The 21664-nt window shown below is 53.8% G+C and overlaps 3 protein-coding genes across 3 annotated transcripts; all 3 read right to left on the reverse strand.

Annotated features, from left to right (window-relative positions):
- Positions 1–478: 478 nt before the first annotated feature.
- On the reverse strand, positions 479–6782 carry ERICH6 (glutamate rich 6). Its single transcript, XM_062499081.1, has 10 exons — positions 6558–6782; positions 5616–5714; positions 5384–5541; positions 4361–4425; positions 3479–3567; positions 2642–3124; positions 2424–2509; positions 1923–2075; positions 1428–1653; positions 479–1030 (listed from the first exon to the last, which is right to left on the reverse strand). The coding sequence occupies exons 1-10, from the start codon at positions 6780–6782 to the stop codon at positions 770–772; spliced, it is 1845 nt and encodes a 614-aa protein (XP_062355065.1). The 3' UTR covers positions 479–769.
- A 3723-nt stretch (positions 6783–10505) lies between these two features.
- On the reverse strand, positions 10506–12635 carry SIAH2 (siah E3 ubiquitin protein ligase 2). Its single transcript, XM_062499105.1, has 2 exons — positions 12252–12635; positions 10506–11756 (listed from the first exon to the last, which is right to left on the reverse strand). Exons 1-2 carry the CDS (start codon positions 12633–12635, stop codon positions 11199–11201), a joined length of 942 nt encoding a protein of 313 aa, XP_062355089.1. The 3' UTR covers positions 10506–11198.
- Positions 12636–13781: 1146 nt separating this feature from the next.
- Positions 13782–20604, reverse strand: MINDY4B (MINDY family member 4B). Its single transcript, XM_062499377.1, has 11 exons — positions 20501–20604; positions 20226–20253; positions 19547–19678; positions 18739–18858; positions 17734–17825; positions 17316–17481; positions 16866–16931; positions 16267–16337; positions 16044–16113; positions 15303–15729; positions 13782–13924 (listed from the first exon to the last, which is right to left on the reverse strand). Exons 1-11 carry the CDS (start codon positions 20602–20604, stop codon positions 13782–13784), a joined length of 1419 nt encoding a protein of 472 aa, XP_062355361.1.
- Between the last annotated feature and the right edge of the window lie 1060 nt (positions 20605–21664).

A 21664-nucleotide genomic window follows, 5' to 3' on the forward strand; every position in this document is an offset into this window, starting at 1 on the left:
GAACCTCCAGTGCAGGGAGGGGCACATGGGGGCTTGGCCTTACCCTTCAGGCACCTGCCACCGTTCAGGTGTGCCCTCCCTGGGGGAAGCTGGCCAGCTGAACCCCAAGTTTCAAAGGCAGCTCTGAGAGGCTGGGAGGTTCCTCACTGCAGCACCACAGGCCTTTAAACACTTACTGCCAGCTCTGTGCTTGCAGTGCTTGAACCAGAGCTCATCCCAGGCTGCAGATGGTGCTCCCTGGAGGCAAGCACAGGTGATTGCTGTGGGCGTTTGTCACTCTCTGCACCTTGTTTGTACCTGCAGCCAGCTAAGCTGCCATGGGCACGGGCACCAGGAGCTCATTGGGCATTCCTTCTTGTCAGGAGTGGCAGAGCAGTGCCTGTGTGGGTGACTTTAGCAAACATCTGCCAATGTACCTGTCCCAGGGCTTGGCTGTGCTCCTTGTTTTTACCTTGTGCCTTACCCAAGGGCTGAAGTGGCTACTCAGCCAGGGCTGGAGACAGAAGGGAGGCTGCTCAGGAGCAGTGCACTGCTGTGGAGCACGGGATTGCTCTGCTGCAGCAAAGCCCTCTCCTGCCTCTGTGACCAAGGTGTCAGTAGTGTGGGCTGGCACTGCCTGCCCTGACAAGACCCAGCAGGGGCTGTGCCCTTTGCTCTGCACCAGGGCAGGGCAGGCCCTGAGGAGAAACCTTGCTGAGCACATGCAGCTGCCCCAGCATCAGGGATTTCTCTGGCTCATTTTGCCTTACACCACACACGCTGCTCAGAGCTACTGTGCGTTTACTATCGCCTTGATGGAGCTGCGCAGCTCATCACTGATGTCAGCAGCTGTGCAGAGCTCTAGGATCTTCACAGCCTGGGTCATAAGGTACAGGGGAGGCTGCATTTTGTTCCACTGCTCACTGGAAGGGAAGTTGATGCATCCCCGCATCCTGTCGAAGAGCTGCAGGATCCTCACACGGAAGGCGAGCAGCAGGAGCTCATCCTCTCCCAACCGGGCAGGAGGAGGCAGCTGGCTGGCGGCGCTGACCTGTGGAACAGAGGACACGTGTGGGCCGGGACACCCGAGCTGGGGATGGAGCTTCCTGCCCCTGTGACAGGAGCCCGTGGAGGAAAGGAGCTGCCATGCACCCTGCCCGCATGGATCATAGCTCTTCTCCCTGTGGCAGAGCCAGGGTGACCCCTGGGGATGGAGCCAGGGATCTGCCTGGGAGTGAAGTCCCACACTGTAGCCCTTTGAAGAGAGCTGAGGCTGGCAAGTGCCCCATGTCCATAGGAGTGGCAAATACACACAAGGTCACAGCTTGCTTTTTGGGGAAGGAGCACAGGCCAACACAGGGAGCATCTACCACGGGATAAGTGCAGACAGGAGCTTCCCTGGCTGCCCTGCTCCCACTGTGGGGAGTGGCTGGGCACAGGAACAATACCTGTACTTTGGATCCCATGTTGAATTTTGCTTGTCGCCCCTTGGCGAGGAAGGAGACGAAGATCTTGTCCTGGGCCAGGATCCTGACCCCCACGTGGCGGTTCAGGGAGATGAAAATGGGGCTCAGTGGCACATGGGGTCCTGGAGACAAGTCTGGCCACATCCACCTTCTGACCCTGTTGCCTGCTTGGTCCAAATACTGCCCACCCTGGATACTCATATTTATCCTAAAGAAAGGGAAATGGAAGCTCTGAACACTGTAAACTCCCATGGGAGAAGGAATCTCATTCCCTGAGGGATGGGACAGAGGCCCGGCAGGGGCAGGATCTGTCCCCCACCTCTCCAGGCACAGCTGGGTTGCCTTGTTGCTCTGGGGGTACTTGAAGCAGGGCCCATGAGCTACTAAATTTGTCTATTTTTGGATGGTATTAAAAATACCCTTTATGGCCTTTGAAATGTCAATGCACAGAGGAGACAGCAAAGAAGCTGAACGCACCACTCATCTCCATTGGGGTAATAGCACGTGCTCCTCCCGTCAGACTGAAACAGTGCTCGGATTTTGGTTGTCCTCAGCTCATCTTCCTGTACTATGCAAATCAGCTGGTCCCTCCCTCGTATAATGATGATGGCCAGGTTTCCAGATGGGTAGCTGCTGCCAGGTAAGGTGTTTGTAACCCCCTGCTTTGCTTGGTTGGTCTGTCATTATATGCTAAATACTTTTGGGTACTACTTTGGGGTGTAAAAACTGATGTATTACCCAAAGCACTGTGTTAAAGTGCTTTATTAATAAGCAGTTTAAAGTACTTATTGGAAGCTACTGCTTCTTGGAGCTGCTGGCTGCTCTTTGAAACCTCAGGAGCTGTGTCAGGTTGTACTGCTGCTGCTCCTCAGAGTGACTGGGAGTGATGGGCCAGGTTGTAATAAAATGGACTGGGATAAACTTAAAATTAGTAACAGTCCTGGGCTAATGCAGGCAAGTGAACCTTGTAAAGGATACAATAACTGCGAGGTTCCATCTGGGAGCATGGTAAGGAATTTCTTTCCATTTTTGTAGTACTTCTGCACCAATTTAGCCTTCCCCACCTAAGATTGGAAGGATAATATGGATGAGAGCAATCAGGCACAGCTGCCCTGTGAAAATGGGCACTGCTGGGCTCTGACTGCTCATAGCGCTGACACATCCCAGGTGCTCCCGGCGCTGTCGGCCACACGTACCTTCTTCCCCAGAAGACTGAAATTGTAGCAGAGGACTCCGCGGGATATGGGCTCCTTGTCCTGCTTAGGCTCTTTCTTGGGCTTGGGCTCCTCTTTGGGCTGGGGTTCCGTCTGGGGCTCCTCCTCAGGCCTGGGCTCCTTCTCAAGACTGGGCTCCTCCTCAGGCAGGGGCTCCGGCTCGGGCTCCTCCTTGGGCCAGGGCTCTGGCTCGGGCTCCTCCTTCGGCCAGGGCTCTGGCTCAAGCTCTTCCTTGGGCCAGGGCTCCGGCTCGGGCTCCTCCTTTGGCCAGGGCTCTGGCTCAAGCTCCTCCTTGGGCCAGGGCTCCGGCTCGGGCTCCTCCTTTGGCCAGGGCTCTGGCTCAAGCTCTTCCTTGGGCCAGGGCTCCGGCTCGGGCTCCTCCTTTGGCCAGGGCTCTGGCTCAAGCTCTTCCTTGGGCCAGGACTCCGGCTCGGGCTCCTCCTTTGGCCAGGGCTCTGGCTCAAGCTCTTCCTTGGGCCAGGACTCCGGCTCGGGCTCCTCCTTTGGCCAGGGCTCTGGCTCAAGCTCTTCCTTGGGCCAGGACTCCGGCTCGGGCTCCTCCTTTGGCCAGGGCTCTGGCTCAAGCTCTTCCTTGGGCCAGGACTCCGGCTCGGGCTCCTCCTTTGGCCAGGGCTCTGGCTCAAGCTCTTCCTTGGGCCAGGACTCCGGCTCGGGCTCCTCCTTTGGCCAGGGCTCTGGCTCAAGCTCTTCCTTGGGCCAGGACTCCGGCTCGGGCTCCTCCTTTGGCCAGGGCTCCGGCTCCAGCTCTTCCTTGGGCCGGGGCTGGGGCTGGGGCTCAGGCTGGGGTTTGGGCTTGGCTGCACTCACAGCAGGCTCTGGTGTCCCGCTTGTGGGAGATGTGAATTCTGGAGAAAGCTCATAGGAAATGGATCCAGCTTGCTGTGAACCTGCAGAGCACAGGGAGGGCTTCTGTGCAGTGGAGAGGGCTGGCAGTGCCCACCACAGGACTGCCCAATACCTCTGCTGTAACTGGGGGAGTGGGAGTTCCTGGCTGAAACACTCCATCCTGACAAAGGCTGTCTTGGGGTATTTTCTAGCAAGGGCAGTCTAAAGTGCTCAGCTATTTCAGGATTATGATAAAATATAGCATTTTTTCAGTTATGTATATACACACGTCTGTGTAAAGAGCAACTTTTTGGGATAACATTTGACTCCGCACACTGGAACTGACCATTTGAGATCCCAGTGCCACAGAAGCCTCAGTGCCCTGCCATCCTCTGTGAAAAAATGCCCATATTGTAAATCTGGTTCACCTGTCAAAACTCCTCTACAGCTAGACCAAAGGCTGCTCAGTCATCCACAGCCTTGGCTAGGGATTGGTGGAGTATCCAAGGCAAGATATGGGTGAGCCTGATTCTGGCAGTTCCTACTTGCCAAAGGTTTGGCTTTGCCAGCTTGTCCTATCAAGTCAGGTTCTGTGCATCTCAGCTGGAAACTTCACAGATACATACTGAAAATCATGACAAACAGCCTCTCTGTGCAGAGGGGATGTGCCCACTCTTGTGCTCATTGTGTGAGGGATGATTTAATATGGCTGTATCTGGATCTAATTTAATGAGATTACATATTGGACAATGACTGAACATGCTGCTGCATAAAATCCTCCAGTTAGAAACTAGCAATTCCATTGAATGCATTGCTGAGATACATGGACAAATCCATAAGAAAATACCAACTCACCTTCAGTGGCACTTGGCTTTAAAGACTGGTCAGCCAACTCTCTGGCCAGCTGTCTTTTTTGCTGCCTGGAAAATAGAAGTGTTGTTGACACATCATGTATCATGTTTGGAAAGCTGCAAGTAGTGGATATCCCTGCTTTAGGAACACAATTTCTGAATCTGTTTTTCTCTCTGCTCACAATTCCAAGTAACAGACAGCAGAGTGTCACCAAAATACTCACACCTCAGCAGAAAGGAATTGTGCCCACACAGATTCCAGTGAACAGACTGCTACTGCAGTGGCATCAGCTCTGTTGGCAGGAGAGCTGAATATTGTAATGGGCTTTGGATCAGATTTTGTGTGAAAGAGAAGGACAGAGGCCCACAAAATGAAGAAAACAGCTCATATCCAAAAAGTATTTTCACTATTCTTGTGTAGCTGCCTATGAATCTGTCAGTGGGGTAGTGGTTTGGTGTGTGCTCTGTTCATAGTAGGAAGCACTAGGCTGTGAAGGATTTTCAAGGAGACCAACAGTTTACTTCTAGGTGTACTGGTTTAGTTTTCCTTTTTCCTGTGGCTTAGACTTTCCCTGTAGGCTTAAACTCTTGCCCAAGCTTTGGGTCTCCTGCTAAACTGTCTGAGAACTTGCAGAGCTCTTGTGTGTGACTCTAGAAACTGTAATCCAAACACGGTTTATGGAGCAAAACAGAAATATAAACTCCAGCTTTGTTTCAGTGCCAGAGGTAGAAGTTACATCCAAATACTGTCCCTTCCCACAGCCGTAGGGTTTTTTTGCTCTACCCGTCTCTAGATAGTTTGTCTGTCAGCACTGGAATTAACATTTCACTCAGTACATGCTTTGCCACCTCCTTGTGCAGCCTGGCAATAGAGGAGCCAGGAGGGACCAGAGAGAATCTGAACTTCTGGTGCCTAAAGCAAAGATTTTTCTTTTCATCCCTCTCCCTGCCGTTTCTTAGCACTCCTTTTTCCCTCAGAGCTCCCTGTTGTTCATTACGCAGCCCTGATCCCCAGTTCTCACAGTACCTGCAGTTCTCTTGCCCCTTTGACAGCAGCAGGTTGGTGTCAGAACCGAGTGATTCCTGGCTGCTGACAGCTCTGTGAAGGTTGCTGGCATCCTCGAGCCTCTTCCTCTCCTTCACGATGAACTCGTAGAGCTCTCGGCTGCACTCGCAGCAGAATCTCTGGAAGGCAGAGAGCAGAGCCGTGAGCACAGCCCTTCCACAGCAAACCCTGCTCGTCCTTCCCGCCTGCTTACATCTGCCTGGTCCTCAGAGAGAGGGACGTCCTCGGAGAAGGGGAACGGCCTCAGCAGGTTGCCACAGAACTCGCAGGTTGGCTCAGCGTCCTCCTCTGCCTGCAGCCATGGTGGGGAGAGCGGGGAGGAAGGATGTGGGGTACCAGCCCCCAGATCCCTGGGTTAGCACGGCGAAAGAGGGCTCTGCTCAAAATGCAGCAAATGTGACAGCACCTACGGGCACTCACGACAGAGCCGTGTCTGGATATCTTGGAACCATTAAACTCAAAACATTAGGTTCAGGAAACCTCCAAAAAGAAAAGCAGATGTGTTGTAAATAAATCAATAAATGGCCCCTAAGAAAGGGAATGACTGTGGTATTTATGAGCTCTGCTCCTTCCCAGGGAAGCTGAGACCACAGAACACTGTAGCTGAGGATCTGAATGTGTTACAGAGAGAAAAATGCCTGATGTCTGCAGTTGTGGGAGTTTCTGAGGAAGCACCAGCAGAACTGGTGATACAGAGCTGGTCACATCCCACTAGATGCAAACCAGTTTGGCAGCAGTGTGTGTTTTGGGGTACTGGATATTCTGAAACAAAATTCCCTTGTTCCCCACCTCGAGCCTTGGATTAACTCTTTGGTGACTTTGCTAAGGGTTACGGGCAACTCTGTGCCCTGCTTGTATTCTGTGACTATACCTATTTTTATGTATTTTTAATCACATTTAGACAAAATATTCTGCTGGGAAATTCTCAACAGAGGTTGCAGCAGTGGGGTGAGGGTGCACAGCCTCTTGCTGCCCAGTTGTGCACAGTGCTGTTTCAAGAGCCTCACAGAAGAGAAAGGGGCCGAACCCCTGTCATGCAGGGGCTCCTTTGCGGGCTTGGCAAAGGGCGTTGGTTCCACGTTTTCTACAAAAACCGCGTGAACAAGGCAGCGGGGAGCGCCCACCCCCAACTGACCTCGTGGTGTACGGCTGCCTGGGAGGACTCGGGCCTGTAGGCCAGGAGGGTGGGCAGGCCCGTGGGGGTCGGCCGCGGGCTGGCCGGGGGCGTTCCGCACCGCGGCTCTGCCGGGTGGACTGTACCCTTCTCGAGGGGCCAGGGCCGGCGGGGCTCGCCCGCCCCATCGTCCGCCCCATCGCTCGCCCCTTCGCCGGGCTCCGCGGCCCAGCCCGGCCCGTCCATGCCCGGCGGCTGCGGCGCCGTCTCCAGGGCGACGGTGAGCGGAGGGCGCGGGGCATGCCGGGACCGCGCGGGGTGAGCGGAGCGGGTGCGCCTCAGCAACGGCCCGGACGGTACCGGTACCGGTACCTGACAGCCGGCACCCGGTACGGGCCGGCCCGGACCCTACCGTACCGGTACCTGACAGCCGGCACCCGGTACGGGCCGCGGCTGCCCGCAGCTCTGCTTTTCCGAGCAGCCGTTGCGGCTGCTCCGTTCCCCGTGCCCGTCTCGGCGGGGATGCGGGCGCCGTGCGGCTGCACTGCCCGGGACCCACGGCCGGGAGAGGAGCCAGGGCGGCTCTCACGGGGAAGCCGGAGGCACCCGGGGTGCTGGCTGTGGTGTCCCGGGGTGCTGAGCTGACACACTAGGTCCTGTCCCGCTGTCCCGGTGCCCCATGCCTGCCGAGGCCCAGAACTGCTGCTTCTGTTAGGAGTGGGGACCTGGGCTGGGGGTGACACGTGTTACCAAACCCGACGTGACACAGCCTGTCTGCACCTGGAACACCTGCCCGAGTGGATTCCTTACACCTGTGTCACATGCTTGTCACACATCTTCCTGATCTCTCCCGTAGTACTTGGCGCTGTCGAACCTCTCCAAGGAATCCGCACATACAGCTCAGAGAATAAAAGAGAAAACCATCTTGCACAAACCCAGCCAGGTTTGGATTGCCCTTGGGAGAGCGGGTGTGTGCTGTGGTGTCGGTAAGAATTTGCACTGTCCTACAAACATGTGAGTAGCACAATAGAGAAAGTCAGCTTCACTTATTTTTTAGAAAAGAGCATGTTGAGGAGCAGCCAGTGGTATCCGTGGCTCACCTGGTGTCGGTGAACTCCCCATAGCGCTGCGAGGTCCCTTTCCTGGCTTCCTGGGATCACACAGCCCTTGGGCCTGGCTGCTGCACGACGGAGCCGAGCGCCTGTCTTGACAGCAGAGGCTGCGGGCAGGGTCCCCTCGAACTGTGCTGTGCTCACTCTACACTCATCAGTCCCTGGACACTTGCATTTCAATTTGTGTTTAAAGTGGAAGTAGTTTCTAAGAAGAACTCTAGCAAGAGAAAAGTTGCTTCCCAGGCACAGCTTTTGCTCCCTGGGTATCACCTTCCCCAGCAGATGCTCCTGGTGGACTGCAGGGCAGCCAAGGGGCTGCAGGGCACCTGCCAGCTGCTGCTTGGGGGTCTGCCTAGCATGCAGGTCTGCCTGTCTGGACATGCTTCACCATCCCTTTCAAGGCTGGGGGCTTTAGAGGGGTCAGTTCTGTTCAGAGAACCAGGCAGGCCTCAATAACCTCTCCTGAATGTCTTGAGGAACTGTCACACTTTTACTTGGGAAGTTGTATCAGCTGCCTTGGGAAGAAAACCTGAAATGCAATCCTGTAATGAATGTCACCTGTCTACTTGCTGACCCGAACCAGAAACATTTCCCTTTTTGGCAGTGCTAGGTGAGGTATTCCTTATCCTAGACTCCGTTTCAGTCAGAAAAGACACAAGGTGATGGTTTTGTTTGGGTTTTTTGAGGTGAAATCTAACAGGAGTTTGCCACTCTTTCAGAACTGAGTGGTGTGGACAGACCTAATGATAATGTGTGTTAACTTCTCTAATGTGGGTTATAGGTAACACTGGAGTAATTAATTAGTCCTGCTGTATTCAAAGACACTTTGGAGTTTTGTTTTATGCAAAAATCCTCTTATGTCCCAATTGTCAGTAAGAAAATTGCCTTCTGCTATAAGTTTTGCTGAATTACAGAAAAATTAATCAAATCCTTAGGAATTCTTGCTTAAATCCTGATGAAAGCACAGGTGGTAACAGCTGTTGGAACCATGGCTTGACTTCAATCCTGCTTATGCAGGAGGCAATTAGTTCACCGGGCTGATGCTGCCGGAGTTCTGCCAGCACAGTGTAAGTGAGACCAGATGTAGAATCTCTAATTGTTGGTATTCAGTGCCTAGAGAGTAATTCCTTGAGAGGTTTTTTCCATGGCCACTTCCAAGTTCTTGTAGCCAGACCGAGCTTCCCTTCACTGAGGCCAAACTTTTCTTGTGCCCTTTTCTGAGGGCTGCTGCCAGGTGCTGGTGACATAACTCCAGAGCTCTCCCAGGAGGAACACTGTCAGGACTGGTTTTCCTCCTTTTGTATTTTATTTACTCACACCAAGCTTCACCTGTCCCTTTACCTGCCATTTTCCACTCTTGTGAGGCTTCCCTCTGACAATGTCACCTTGTGGCACTGCCTCCTCCAAATGCTGCACAGAGCAGATTTGGCACAGCTGTATGTGGAGCTGGAATTTGCTGTCGGTGACTCGAGCAGAATGTTCCCATGGCAGAGGGGGGAGCTACAGGCAGTGAGTTGTGGTGACAGCCCCGTGATTCAGTGGCACAGATCAGGCTGTCATCATTGTCGCTGGAACTCACATCCCCACCCAGTTCCTCTGCTCATGCAGCACGGTGGCTGTGTCCAGCAGCAGGGCTGGGAGGTGGCAGGGGCAAGGACCCCTCCAGGGAGAGCCAGCCCATGCCAAGGGACCCCAGCTGATCCACCATGGTGAGCACACAGGGGAAGTGTGGAGCAGCTGCCATACACTCGTGTGTTGGCACAGCTCCTCAGCGTAGGTTTTGCAAAATATTTATTGCAAAATAGAAGAAATACGGCAACAAAACTTAAATAGCAAATGACAAGACACTGGCCATAAAGCTCTTGCTATATTATTAATCTTTTACAATAACCAATAGTAGAGTGTGTCCCAGGGCAGCTGCACATGGACAACCCCGTGTCACTGGCTCCAGCCACCTGCAGTCTGTGAGACTTGTGCCTCCTGCCTGCACCTGTACCTGGCCTGATACCCCTAAAGCAGACAGGAGCCAGCAATTTCATTCTCCGTGAAATTTGCCAGGCCATACCCCAGCCCCTTCTCTCTTTTTCCCTGTTAAAGCCACCACAGCTGACCCAGTGCCTTTCTCTTCCATAAGGTAGCAGGTAATGGAGAAACAGTTACTGCTCCCCTCACAGCTTCTCCTGTGAGAGGTTGCTTGGATTTCTTTCTCACCTACTAGGAAAGAACAGGCAGCCGGGGAGAAGTACAGAGAGACTGTGAGCAGCCAGGGATCAGGTTAAGAATGCTAAAGCCTGAAAGAATTACATCTGGCCAGGGGCATCAAGGGCAACAAGCAAAGCACCTCTATAGGTACACCAGTGATAAAAGGAAGACTTGGGAGAATGTGGACCCTTTATGGAAGGAAACAGGAAACCCAGTTCCCTGATGTGTTTGAGTCAGCCTTCATGGCAAGCTGCTCCAGCCACACTGCCCAAAGTGGCAGGAGGAAAGGCAGAGAGTGGGAGCACAAAGAACCACCTGCAGCAGGAAAGGATCGGGGTGGAGATGGTCTAAGGGAGCTGAAGGTGCTCAGTCCATGGGACCTGACGAGATGCACCTGTGGGTTCAGAGGGACTGGTGGAAGAACTGGCTTGGCCACTATCCATCATGTTTAAGAAGTTGTGGCAGTCCAGCGAAGTTCCCAGTGACTCCAAAAGGGGAAACAGACACCCCCCCCCCCCCCCCCCCTTTTATTTAGAAAGAGGAATAAGGAAGATCCAGAGAACTACAGGTGGTCAGGTCTCACCTCAGTGCCTGGAAAGAGCTTGGAGCAGATCCTTCTGGATACTATGTTAAGGCACATGGAAAATAAGGAGGTGATTTGTGATAGCCACCGTGGCTTCACTAAGGGCAAATCATGAGAACTTAGAGCCCCTTCCAGTGCCTAAAGGTGCTACAAGAGAGCTAGAGAGGAAATTCGGAGAAGGGCCTGGAGCGACAGGACACAGGGAATGGCTTCCCACTGCTAGTGGACAGGGTGAGATGGGATATTTGGAAGGAACTGTTCCCTGTGAGGGTGGGGAGGCCCTGGCACAGGGTACCCAGAGAAGTTTCAGCTGCCCCTGGATCCCTGGAAGTGTCCAAGGCCAGGCTGGATGGGGCTTGGAGCAGCCAAACCCTTGTGTGATACTAAAGCCTTTTATTAAAGATCACCAGTGACAGAGGGAGTCTGTACTGCTGCTGAAAGGGCTTTTAGGTGTGCTCCAGACAAGAGCCTCTTAAGCCACATATCTAATGGAAGCACTCTTTACATAAAATATAATTAAATTATAAAAGGTAACTCTGTGTGTGTGTGTAATCTTCCTAAGGCACCCAAGAATTTTAAAAGACCTTGTCCCACTCATGTTACTTACAGCACACTCTTGTTCCTCTTCTGCCCAAAGTTACAACACTTGGCTAGTCAGAAACCTTAGCATACAAGATGATGTAGTTGAACAGCATAAAAAACAGGAACCAAAACCAAACCCTGTGAAGCTCTACATCCAGCCAGCTGAGTCTCGCCAGCAGTGAATCACGGGCAGCACATAGAAATGGTCACGTTGATGCCGAGGTTTCCGTTGTCAGCAAAGAGGTGTGCAGTGGCTGTATCAAAAACGAGGCAGTTGCTGTTGCGGATGGCCACGGCCACGCCGTCGTGGATGGAGCAGGGAGACGCCTCCCAGGTCAGCCGGTGGCAGCTGCCGTGAAGCTCCAGTCTGTACTGAAAGTTCTCTGCCTGCTTTCGGGTGCCGATGAGCAGCACGGTGGCAAAAAACTGCTGGTGACCTTCGCACTTCTCCTGTTTCTTCAGCACCAGCATGAAGTGGTGACCAAAGCACGACTGCATCATCACCCAGTCCACTGCCCCTGGCAGGTTAATGTCTGTGGCAAGGAAAATGATGTCTTCTCCCTGAAGGGTGGTAATGCTTTTGTGGGCGTGCATGAGGTGAGACATCACGGCTTCCAAAGATCCCTCCCAGTCACAGGAGGTACCAGGGCACGGGCAGGAGTAGGGACGGTACTCACAGATGGCTTCATGTTTTGGCTTTTCTGTGTGGTGGAGTGTCAGGGAGCAGCCTGTTGTGGCATACTGGAAAGAGACCAAACACAAGCCGTCAGGAAAGGCAGCACGAGTATTCGCTGCTCCCACCCGGCAGCTGGAAACACAGGTGATCAACCAGAGCTCTCGTGCTCACTGCAAATTTTACATTACTTGTGTGTAGCCCTGGATTCAAGCTGAGTTTTACTTAGTTTTTTTTTTTTTTCCATTTAAAATGGATTCTTCTTGGCTTTTGTGGTTGTTTTTTTCCTAAAGCAAGCACTTAGATAAAATGGGCTGTATGGCGGAGTTGTAGTTAGATCTGCTGTTGCAGTTAGATCTGGTCCGTCCAGATCAGCTGGAGAGGTCCTGGCTCGGATTTTCCTTTTCTTTAAAAAGAACAGAGGATTCTAGTTTCAGCAACTGGGGTGGTGGGTGGGTGTCCTCTGCAGGAGGATCTGGGGATATGGATGTGGGGATGATGGGTGGGGGTTTTCAGCAGGGGAACAGGGACAGGGGTGCCCCTGCCCAGCCCCTCATCCTTACCTTGCACGGGAAGAGGACAGCCGAGGCCACCTTCTCCATGGCCAGGTTCCTGATGTTGGGGGTGAGGGAGCCCCGGCAGGTGGGACAGAGGCTCAGCTGCTGCCGGCATTGCTTGCACACCAGGTGCCCGGCCTGGCACTGCAGGATGGGCGGCAGCACATAGTCGAAGCAGATGGGGCACTCGAAGAGCGAGGTCAGCTCCTGCTGCTGCTGCTGCTGCTGCTGGGGGGGGGGAGGAAGAGGAGGAGGAGGCGGCGGAGAAGCCCCGCCGGACCCCGGCAGGACGGCGGCGGGGGACGGGGCGTGCTGCTGCTGCTGCTGCTGCTGCTGCTGCTTCCCGCAGGGCTTGCTAGGGCCGGGGCCGGCGGAGGACGGGCGGCTCATGGCGCTCCGGCACCGCCGGCAGCATCGGGCCGCGCCGGGCACGGCACGGCACGGCACGGGACGGCACGGGAGGAGGAGGAGATGATGGTGATGATGATGGTGATGGTGATGATGATGATGGTGGTGGTGATGAACGGGGCGGGGCTGGACCAGCGGAGCCTGCGCGCGATCCCCGCCCCGCTCCCGGCGTGCCCCGCGCGGGACGGACCGGGACAGACGGACCGGGACAGACGGACCGGGACAGACGGACCGGGACAGACGGACCGGGACAGACGGACCGAACACCCTCTCCCGGTGTCACCGGAGCTGCGGGTGCCCAGGGACAGCTCCGCGCTGGGGACACCGCATGCTCGGGGTGCCCTGAACGGAGCAGGAACCGAAATGGGCAGCGGCAGGGGCACACCCCACAGCTATGACCAGCATCTCCTCATCCTGGCCCAGCATAAAATCAGGCTGGGTGTCACGACTTCTTTTTATTGTTGTAAAGTACAATAAATTTGAACCGAGTTTCTGGATCGCTTGCAGAAGGTTTATTGTCTCAGTTGTCATTAGCAGCAAATTAAGGGTGTGACTTACAGGTCGCTTGACAATGGAAAAGGAAGTGGACAGTGGTTTTTCTGAACTAGAAGGAATGTACCCTGCCCATGCTTGTCGGGCTAATGGAGGGTGCCAGGATCTGGCAATGGCAGTAAAATCACTGAATCACAGAACCCCAGAACAGTTTGGGTTGGAAAAGCCCCCTAAGACCTAACGGGTCCAACCATTATCCCAGCACTGCCGAGGTCACCACTAAACCTCATTCCCAAATCCCGCATCTGCTCAGCTTTTAAATCCCTCCAGGGATGGAGAACTCCACCACTGCTATGGGCAGCTGTGCCAGGGCTTGACTCTTTCCTTTTCCTGCCAGCTGTGGTGGGAAGCAGGAAAACCTGCATCCTACCACCTGGGAAAGGAGCGCAGTGGCACAGGGTCGCTGCTCCTCCTGCATGCCCTTGCAGGGGGTGTGGTGCCATGTGGACAGGCTGTCCCCTCAATGCAGCAAAGGCTCTTTGACTGTGGAGAGCTTTTTGTCCTCCTGCAGTGACCAGTTAGTCGTGTGGTAGATGCCAGTCCCCTCCAGGAGCAGAGGTCCATCCTGCTCTGTCCTCAGAAGAAGGGGTCTGTCCCGTTCCAGCTGACCGTGGCCCCTGCCCACTTGGTCCTGATTGCCATCTCCAGGGCTGGGCGCCTCCGCCCCGGGCTGCAGGGCTCTTCTCTTGGAGCCTCTTCCCAGTGATGCGAATGAGTGTCTGAAGAGGAAATGAAAAATAAATGTCTAAAAACAAATCTTTAAAACCCCATTCTCACTCAAAAAGGCTTCAGTGAAGGTTAAAAGCAGAAGCTGCCACAGCTGTCTTGGTGTCGATGTGCTGTTCTGCCCCAGGGAGCCGGGGGCAAGCAGGGCCTCCTGGGCTGGGGACTGCCCCTGCACCATGGCCCCCCCGGGAAATTCCGGTGCTCTAAGGGCAGTTCTGGGCTCCTTGCACTGTGTGTTTGCATATTGCTTTTCTGAGCAGATGCTCAGATAGTATCTGTGGCCACACCAGGTATCGTGACAGTTGATCTCAAACCATTCTGCTTCCCTGCAGATTTACCCTTTAGTTTCAAGGTTCTGACTTCGCTTTAAATGCTGCAGTGAAAGGAGAGTGGGGAAGGAGGCACCCAGTGAGGAAGGTAAGTGATGCACAGCAGCAGAGAAACAAGAATCCCAAGCACAAAACCTGGTTCACAACCCAAGCGTTGCTACAGGAGCAGTTTGTCCCTCCTGGGGGAGTATGAAACTTGGTGGGGAGCACGAGGGCCACAGTGGCACCTGGTGCTGAGCAGGAAGGCAGAATTCAGTGAATTCACAGAATTCAGTGAGCCAGGCAGGTGGTCCCTGCTGTGAACCAGCCTCACTGCCTTGGTGTGCACGTCTGCTCTGGGGTAGAATTCATTGCTTTCCCATTGTCTGCTATGGAGCTGTGTTTTGGGTTTGTGCTGAGCACAGGGTTGATTGTATAGAGGTGATTTTGTTATTTCTGGGCAGTGCCAGCACAGCCAAGGCCTCTTCTGTTCCTCCTCCTGCCGTGCTGGGGAGGAAACTGGGAGAGCACGGCAGGCTGGGAGAAGACACAGCCAGGACAGAGGACCCAAAATGATCAAAGGGATATTCCAGAGCGTAGGACAGCATGCTCAGGATATAAAGTGGGGAGAAGGAAGAAAAGGGAGCAGGGCTTTTGAGTGTGGTGTTTATGTTCCCAAGTCACTGTTGTGTGTGATGGGGCCCTGCTCTCCTGAAGGTGGCTGAGCACCTGCCTGCCTGTAGAGGAAGTGAATCAATTCTTTGCTTTCCTTTGCTCGTGTGTGTGGCTTTTGCTTTTCTTATTAGCCTGTCTCTATCTCAACCCACAAGTTCTTTAGCTTCTACCTTTCCAGTTCTCTCCCTGACCCTGCTGGTGGGGGAGTGAGTGAGTGGCTCTGTGGGGCCGGATGGGGTAAAACCACGGTAGTTGGAGAGAAGGTTATTACACATTTTGAATTGCTCATGAAACAGTCCTGCTTCCTGGTGTGTTTAAATTTGTATTGAGTATTTAACACAGGAACGACAGCTGTCTGTCAGTCCCTGGGGAGCCTGGGTCCCCGTACCTACGGTCAGGTGGGCAGTTCGGGTCTGCTCCTGCTGCCCACTGCAGAAGTACAGGTGGAAGATTCTCTCGGATTTCCAGTCGGAGAGCAGCCGGCTGTCGGTGCCGAAGAGCACGCTGTGCCTGCCCGAGAGGCTGCACAGCCACACGGGCAACCGGGGCGAGCGCAGCGCGGGGCTCACCTGAGCGAGGGGACACTCGCCAGGACCCGGGCTGAGCCGGGCCGGCCGTCTGTGTGTCCTGCTGGCCCGGGGCTCACCTGCACTCACCTGCCGCTCCCTCGGTGCCCGTTCCCAGCGCAGGAATCCCACTGGCCCTCGCTGTCCCGGCTCCCCCGCATCCCCATGGGCAGTCCCGGGCTCGGGCTCCCGGTGGCCGCCGAGCCCCCGCGGGCTCGCCCGTCCTGTCAGCAGCAGGCTGAGCACGGCCTGGGAAAACAGCCCCGTCACACCTGGGCACCGAGAGAGCGCCCCGTGCAGGTGATGGCTGCTCCCACCTCTGTCTCGTGTGTCACAAGCAGGGGAATGCCAGGGTGCCAGTGGCTTTTTAAAAATTATTCTTACTATCATCATCATCATCATCATCCGTTTTTTAGTGCACAGTCATGATTAAAATTGCAAAATATTTTTAAAAATGAACTTATGCTTATTTTTTCTTTGGATTATTAACAAATGATTTTTTTCCCTTAATCTGATGTGGGAATAATAAAATCAGAATGCTTGAGACATGTGGCTGATCCTACCTCTGTACAGGTGATATTTCCAGAACTGGCATTCAACAGAGGAGCTGTGTCACCTAAATCCTCTTGGACCCTGTGTGGCCAAGCACAGATCACCAGGGCAGCACTGGGCCCGTGCCAGAGGCAGCACTGCACCTCCCTGCCTGACCAACACAAATCGGAGGAAAAGAAAAGGCTTTTCACATGTAACCAAACCACAGGAAAATGTTTAAAAAATAAAATATACCTTTCAAGTGTCCTAGAGAAAAGCAAACTGAATAAATATAGGATCACTCCGTGGCTTCCTTTGCTTTCGAACTGGAAAAATAAATAAGGGATCACAGAGTAGGAATTATGGTTGATAAATCATATTAAATTAGAACAATTTCTGGGCTGCAATAAAGCCTTAGCTGGGTGTGTTGAGTTAGATGACTAAGGTTTTATTCCAGGAAGATTTTGTAACTGATTTTGTTGAATAGGATCAGGTAAAAAAAAGAAAAAAGAAACTTCCAATTATTGACTAAATGGGTTCTGCACAATTTTCCCCATATTTTTGCTGAGGCTGCAAGGAATCACATCTTTGAATGATGTACAAAATGCTGCCCTGTTTACCCAGTGTTTGTGGGCTGAAAGAGCTGGAATAATGAGTAAAGTCACAGGGATTTAATGGGAGCAGGATCCCTTCCTGTAGGAAAGGCTGGAAATGATCCATGAACAAAATGTACATTAACTGTGTGAATGTCCTGATAATGGTGACACTGCTGTGTCCCAAATGCTCAATTCCAATGGGAAATAAATGTAATTTAGCAAGAAAATGACTTGGACGAAGCAGTTATCCCCACTTACACAGTTGATGTGATCAGAGATGAAGCCCTGAGCGGCAGCTTTCTCTGAGAACTCGAACAGCCAGATCTGCTGGGCACGAGCACCGTGAGGGTGGTGTGAAGGAGACACAAATTGTACCAAAAAAGCTGAGCTTTGGAATCCTACGGTTCCATTAGTCAAGTGAAAGAAGAATGCAAAGGTTTGCTCTGCCCCTGTCCAACCATGGGCTCGGGCTCTGGCAGGGATTCAGGGAAGCAGCTTGGTGTTGACAGGATTCTCCTTTTGCAGGAGAAGGAAGATGGGCTTTGGAGAAGGGGAGGTGGATGTATCAGGGCTGCACCCAGACCTGGCTCTGGGGTGGTCGCTGTTTGTAGGGCAGTATAAGGGAGGGGGTGGGTATAGGAGATTTGGTGTTTCAGGCCAAAGGGATCTAAGGAAAATCCCGTTGGCAGAGGACGGTTCCATACTCACTCTGTCTGTGAAGCTGCTGGCTCCGTAGCCCTCACGTGGCACCGTGGTGACAGGGGCAGTGCTGAGGCACACGACAGCTCTGCCACCTCCTCCTGCTGCCCACAGGGTCCCTGCCAGGGCCGTGGCCAGTGCCTGCCTCTGCTCCCAGCGCCCGACCCGGCACAGCCTGTGCCAGGGGGACACAGGGCTGTGCCTGTGCCACCATGCAGGGCAGGGGCACGTCCCACTGTCCCGAAATCAGAGGGCTTGGTGGAGAGAAGCCTTGCTGGGGGCCAGCCAAGGTTCTCTCCCCGTGCATATCCCCACCTGTATCTGCACACCTGACCCTGCATCTGGTTTGCCTGAACCCAGAGGCTGGTGCTGACCAAGCAGTGCATGGAAATAATTTACATGTGTCCCATGAGGCCCAGCAGCTTACCTTTCCAGGTGAGTAAATTCTGTGTCTCTTGTGAAGAGCAGGTATGTGATGATGTGTGCTTGTACAGCTGCCAGAATGGCTCTCGTTCCTCCCTGGGAATAGAAAAACAGCCCCTGCCCTCAGAGGGATCTGAAGGAGCACATGCCATTCCCAGCTGTCCCTGGCCAGGAGGACAACAAGAAATCATTTTTGAGAAGAAGCTGCAAGGTAGCCCTGGTGTGTGTGGGGACAGCAGGGATCCTGTGGGTCCCTGCCCTTCTTCCCTCTGTCCCAGGGAATAGCAGCTGGCTCCAGGTACCACGTGTGTTTGGGAGCCTCATGGTTTTTTCGGTTTTTGTCCCCTCCAGAGGTCCTGAGGCAGCCCAGAGCTGATGAGAGGCTGCACACAGCAGTGCCTGTACCCACTCTCCACCGTGTTGACACACACACCAGGGCTGTGTGCTCTGTGAGCACAGAGCTTTGGAACACAGGGAGTGCACCCAAGGCTGTACCCAGCGTTTCAGCCTCCAAACAAGTTCAGGGGATTTACAGTTGGACTGTGTATCTCGGCCCTCTGCTTTTTTGGGTGCAGTGTTGTGATGGTAAATAAAGAAGAAGAAAACCTGCATCTCAGAACATGACGGTCTAGGTGACTTCACTTGTTGGATGGTGCAGGAATAATTAGGTGAGTCTAATTCTCAGAAAAGAAACAGGCTTTTGGAAACCTGCTGTGTCTGTCCTGAGCAGGTGTGCAGGGCTACAGGAGTGTGGGGTACAGGAGTGTGGGGTATAGGTGTTTGAGGTACAGGTGTGTGGGGTACAGGTGTGTGGGGTACAGGTGTGCAGGGTACAGGTGTGCAGGGTACAGGTGTGCTGCTGAGGCCTCCTGCACTGGCTGCCAGCTCCCACAGGTGTCAGTGACACCAAGCAGCAGGTGTCACTGCTGTGGGACACTTTTCCCTTTCCTATGGAACACTTTTCCCTTTCCTGTGGGACACTTTTCCCTTTCCTATCGGACACGTTTACCTTTCCTGCCTGCAGAGCGTAGGCCAGGTCGGAGTGTGGTGGGTGGAAGCTGAAGTGTGCTGCTGCCCACTCCCAGCCAAACAGGGGGGTGGTGTTCCTGAAGAGCAGCTGCTGCAGCCTCTGAGGAGGAGGAGGAGGAGAGGGGCCAGGGTCAGATCTCTCGTCCCAGAATGGAGGGTCTGTCCCATCAGGGCTCGCGGGGTGCAGGTGCTGTGTGTGCCCTCAGCCAGAGCAGCGTCACACCCTGCCCAGAGCCAGGCTCAGCTCCAGAGCAAAGGTGATGCTTTGAGCTGTGTGCAGGGACCTCACTCAGCACTCAGCCACTCTGGTGAAGCTTGGTTGTAGTGTGCAATAACTTACATTTGGGAACAGTGCACATTTTGGGGATGATTGCACTGGGGCCCATCCTGTCACTGCCCACAGAACTGCCAAGGACAGCAGCACCTGGCAGCAATGCTTTTGGGGCCAGGCACTCCACAGGAGCTGAAATCCCTCACTGATGGTGTTTAAGGTCCTTTCAAAGCCAAATAATTCCATGATCCTGCCTCCTGTCCTGAGGCTTTTTGTCAGGGAAGCCCCTAAGTACAGGGAAATGTTGCCTGTTGTCATTTTTGACTAGTTCTCTCCTGAGAATTAGCGAGTGTCAGCTTTAAGGTTGCATTCTGGCCATGTTTGTTAAGAGTGTCCTAAAGAATCCATCCCCATTCCACACACTGTCCAGCTGACAGCGGGCACCAGGAAAGGCTCCCCAGCCTCTTTTCTTTAGGAGATTGCATTACAGCTCATGGTTAATTCAGCAGCAGCTCACCATTGCCGTGTCCAGGGAGATGGGGCGGCCGCCCAGCGGGAGCAGGAGGGGCTGGGGGATGCTGCAGGGGGGCTGTGACCCTGGGGACTGCCCAGCTCCGGCTGGTCCATGGCCAGCACTGCTCTGTCCTGGCTGCAGGGAGAGGAGCAGCAGTGCATCCATCACCCAGGGCTGCTCCTCCAGCGCCCAGGGTTCCCCAGCAGTGCCTGGCTGGGGGCTGGCAGGGGGCACACGCTGCCCTGGAATGTGGGTGCCCTTGACTTCCAGCTGCTTTCAGACATTCCCAACACACCCCTACCAGCTGATGGCTGGGACAGGTCACGGTGCTGTGTTTGCCTGAATTACAGGGAATAAACACCCTCCAGTGTCTCCCGACCTAAGGGCACGGGATGTTTTCCAAATACTTGTATTTTGGAGATCTTTAGTTTGTTTTCAAAAACTCACTGTGAAAACCATTAGTTCTTGATGGAAAGGTTAATCAAGTGTTGGACTGGACTGTCCCTTTGATTTAAAAATATCTGAAGAAAATGTTTGTTTCTCAAAAAAACAGCATGAGAAGTTAATCTCCATAGATACCTGGGCTGCAGCTATGGATGTGTGACGTCCTTAGTGTGCCAAGCAAGGACAGCCAAAAACTCACCAGCCAAACAGAAAATATTACCCTTGGAAGAGGAGTTACCTGATGAGCTGTGCTGTTGATTTCCAAGCTGAAAACGTAAAATAAAGTACAAATTAAAATGCCCAACAGAGATATTGCTAGCATGTGGAGAAACCAGAGCCCAGCCAGAAGGGAACCCCAGAATAAAGGAAGAGTATGAGCTGAAGCATTTATGTTACAGAGCACACCTTTTGTCAATGTCACATAAGTTTTGTAATAAAACATAACTTTAAAAACTACATTAAATAACCACCTGGAACTAAAACTGTGTTCAAGAAGCAGAATAAAAATCTTACCCAGGGAAACTAAAAATTTCTCTCCATTTGCTCAGATCAGAGATTCTGCTGGTGATCTCCTCCACCTCCGTCGGTGCAGCGTGCTCAGCCCCCCGGTCGCCCATGGCAGCCGCTGAGCTCCCCTCGGAGGATGCTCCGGGGGATCGATGCTCGGGGGATGCTCCGGGCGGTGCTGCGGGCACTGGAGCCGCTCTCTGACCCTCCCTGCCGGGACGCACCGAGCTCCCCGCCCGCCGCCGGGGTCTGCGAGCGGTGTCCCGCGGTGTCCCACCGTGTCCCGCGGTGTCCCACCGTGTCCCGCGGTGTCCCGCGGTGTCCCGCGGTGTCCCACGGTGTCCCACCGTGTCCCGCGGTGTCCCACCGTGTCCCACCGTGTCCCGCGGTGTCCCGCGGTGTTCCACGGTGTCCCGCGGTGTCCCGCGGTGTCCCACCGTGTCCCGCGGTGTCCCACGGTGTCCGACGGTGACTGAGCTGCCCGGAGAGCCCGGCCCCCCGCTCTGCCCTGCTCTTTGTGCCAGCAGCATCAATGTTTAATGCCACAGGAGCCGGAGGGGTGGCGGCAGCCGTGGCTGCTCGTGGGGGCTGGCTGCGGGTGGCAGGAGCGTGGGGCAGGAGCGGGGGCATTTTCATGGATACAGGGAGGTCCAGGGTCCATGCTGGGGCTCCCTCACGGTTTGCACTGGGTAGAACATATCTGCTCTTTCAGCCAGTCGAACACACAAACATCGTCCTAATTTTATTTTTCTGGTAAGGAGTTGTTGCTTGCCTCAGGAGCAGCTGGGCCGATGCTCGGATGCAGGGGGGGATGTGGGGGTGGTCGGGCCAGATTTTGGGCACAGGGACCCCTGTGAAGACTCCCAGACCCCAGGCTGGGGCTGCTCCTGTCTGCACAGTAAAGGATTACGTTTGGGTTTGCTGTGTAGTAAACGATACCATGAGATGCAATACAAATTATGCTTTAAGAGCATACATTAACATTAGGAGGAATATTCACATAGATTAACAAGAAAATGATGAAGAACACTGGGAGTTGTGCTGACTCACAGAAGCCCTTCCACATTATAAAATCCAGGGAGATGCAGAGGCAGAGTTACCTTGGGAAAGGATACAGCTGACAAAAACCTTTACAATAACACAGCAGTGTTCTGCCTTTCACAGTAAAAG

Source organism: Cinclus cinclus, chromosome 10 (assembly GCF_963662255.1).
Source record: "Cinclus cinclus chromosome 10, bCinCin1.1, whole genome shotgun sequence".
NCBI lineage: Eukaryota > Metazoa > Chordata > Aves > Passeriformes > Cinclidae > Cinclus > Cinclus cinclus.

What these genes read in the sequence shown, in the direction of transcription:
- ERICH6 (XM_062499081.1), bottom strand. Translation starts at nt 6,782, where the DNA reads ATGGACGGGCCGGGCTGGGCCGCGGAGCCCGGCGAAGGGGCGAGCGAT. An exon ending in GATGGAACCTCGCAGTTATT is followed by an intron (nt 2,076 to 2,423) that starts GTATCCTTTACA and finishes ACCTGGCAGCAG; the next exon opens with CTACCCATCTGGAAACCTGG. An exon ending in TACCCCAATGGAGATGAGTG is followed by an intron (nt 1,654 to 1,922) that starts GTGCGTTCAGCT and finishes CCCTTTCTTTAG; the next exon opens with GATAAATATGAGTATCCAGG.
- SIAH2 (XM_062499105.1), bottom strand. Translation starts at nt 12,635, where the DNA reads ATGAGCCGCCCGTCCTCCGCCGGCCCCGGCCCTAGCAAGCCCTGCGGG. An exon ending in CTGTCCTCTTCCCGTGCAAG is followed by an intron (nt 11,757 to 12,251) that starts GTAAGGATGAGG and finishes GTCTCTTTCCAG; the next exon opens with TATGCCACAACAGGCTGCTC.
- MINDY4B (XM_062499377.1), bottom strand. Translation starts at nt 20,604, where the DNA reads ATGGGCGACCGGGGGGCTGAGCACGCTGCACCGACGGAGGTGGAGGAG. An exon ending in TTCTCTAGGACACTTGAAAG is followed by an intron (nt 16,114 to 16,266) that starts GTATATTTTATT and finishes TTGGCCACACAG; the next exon opens with GGTCCAAGAGGATTTAGGTG. An exon ending in AACTGCCCACCTGACCGTAG is followed by an intron (nt 13,925 to 15,302) that starts GTACGGGGACCC and finishes TTTCCTCTTCAG; the next exon opens with ACACTCATTCGCATCACTGG.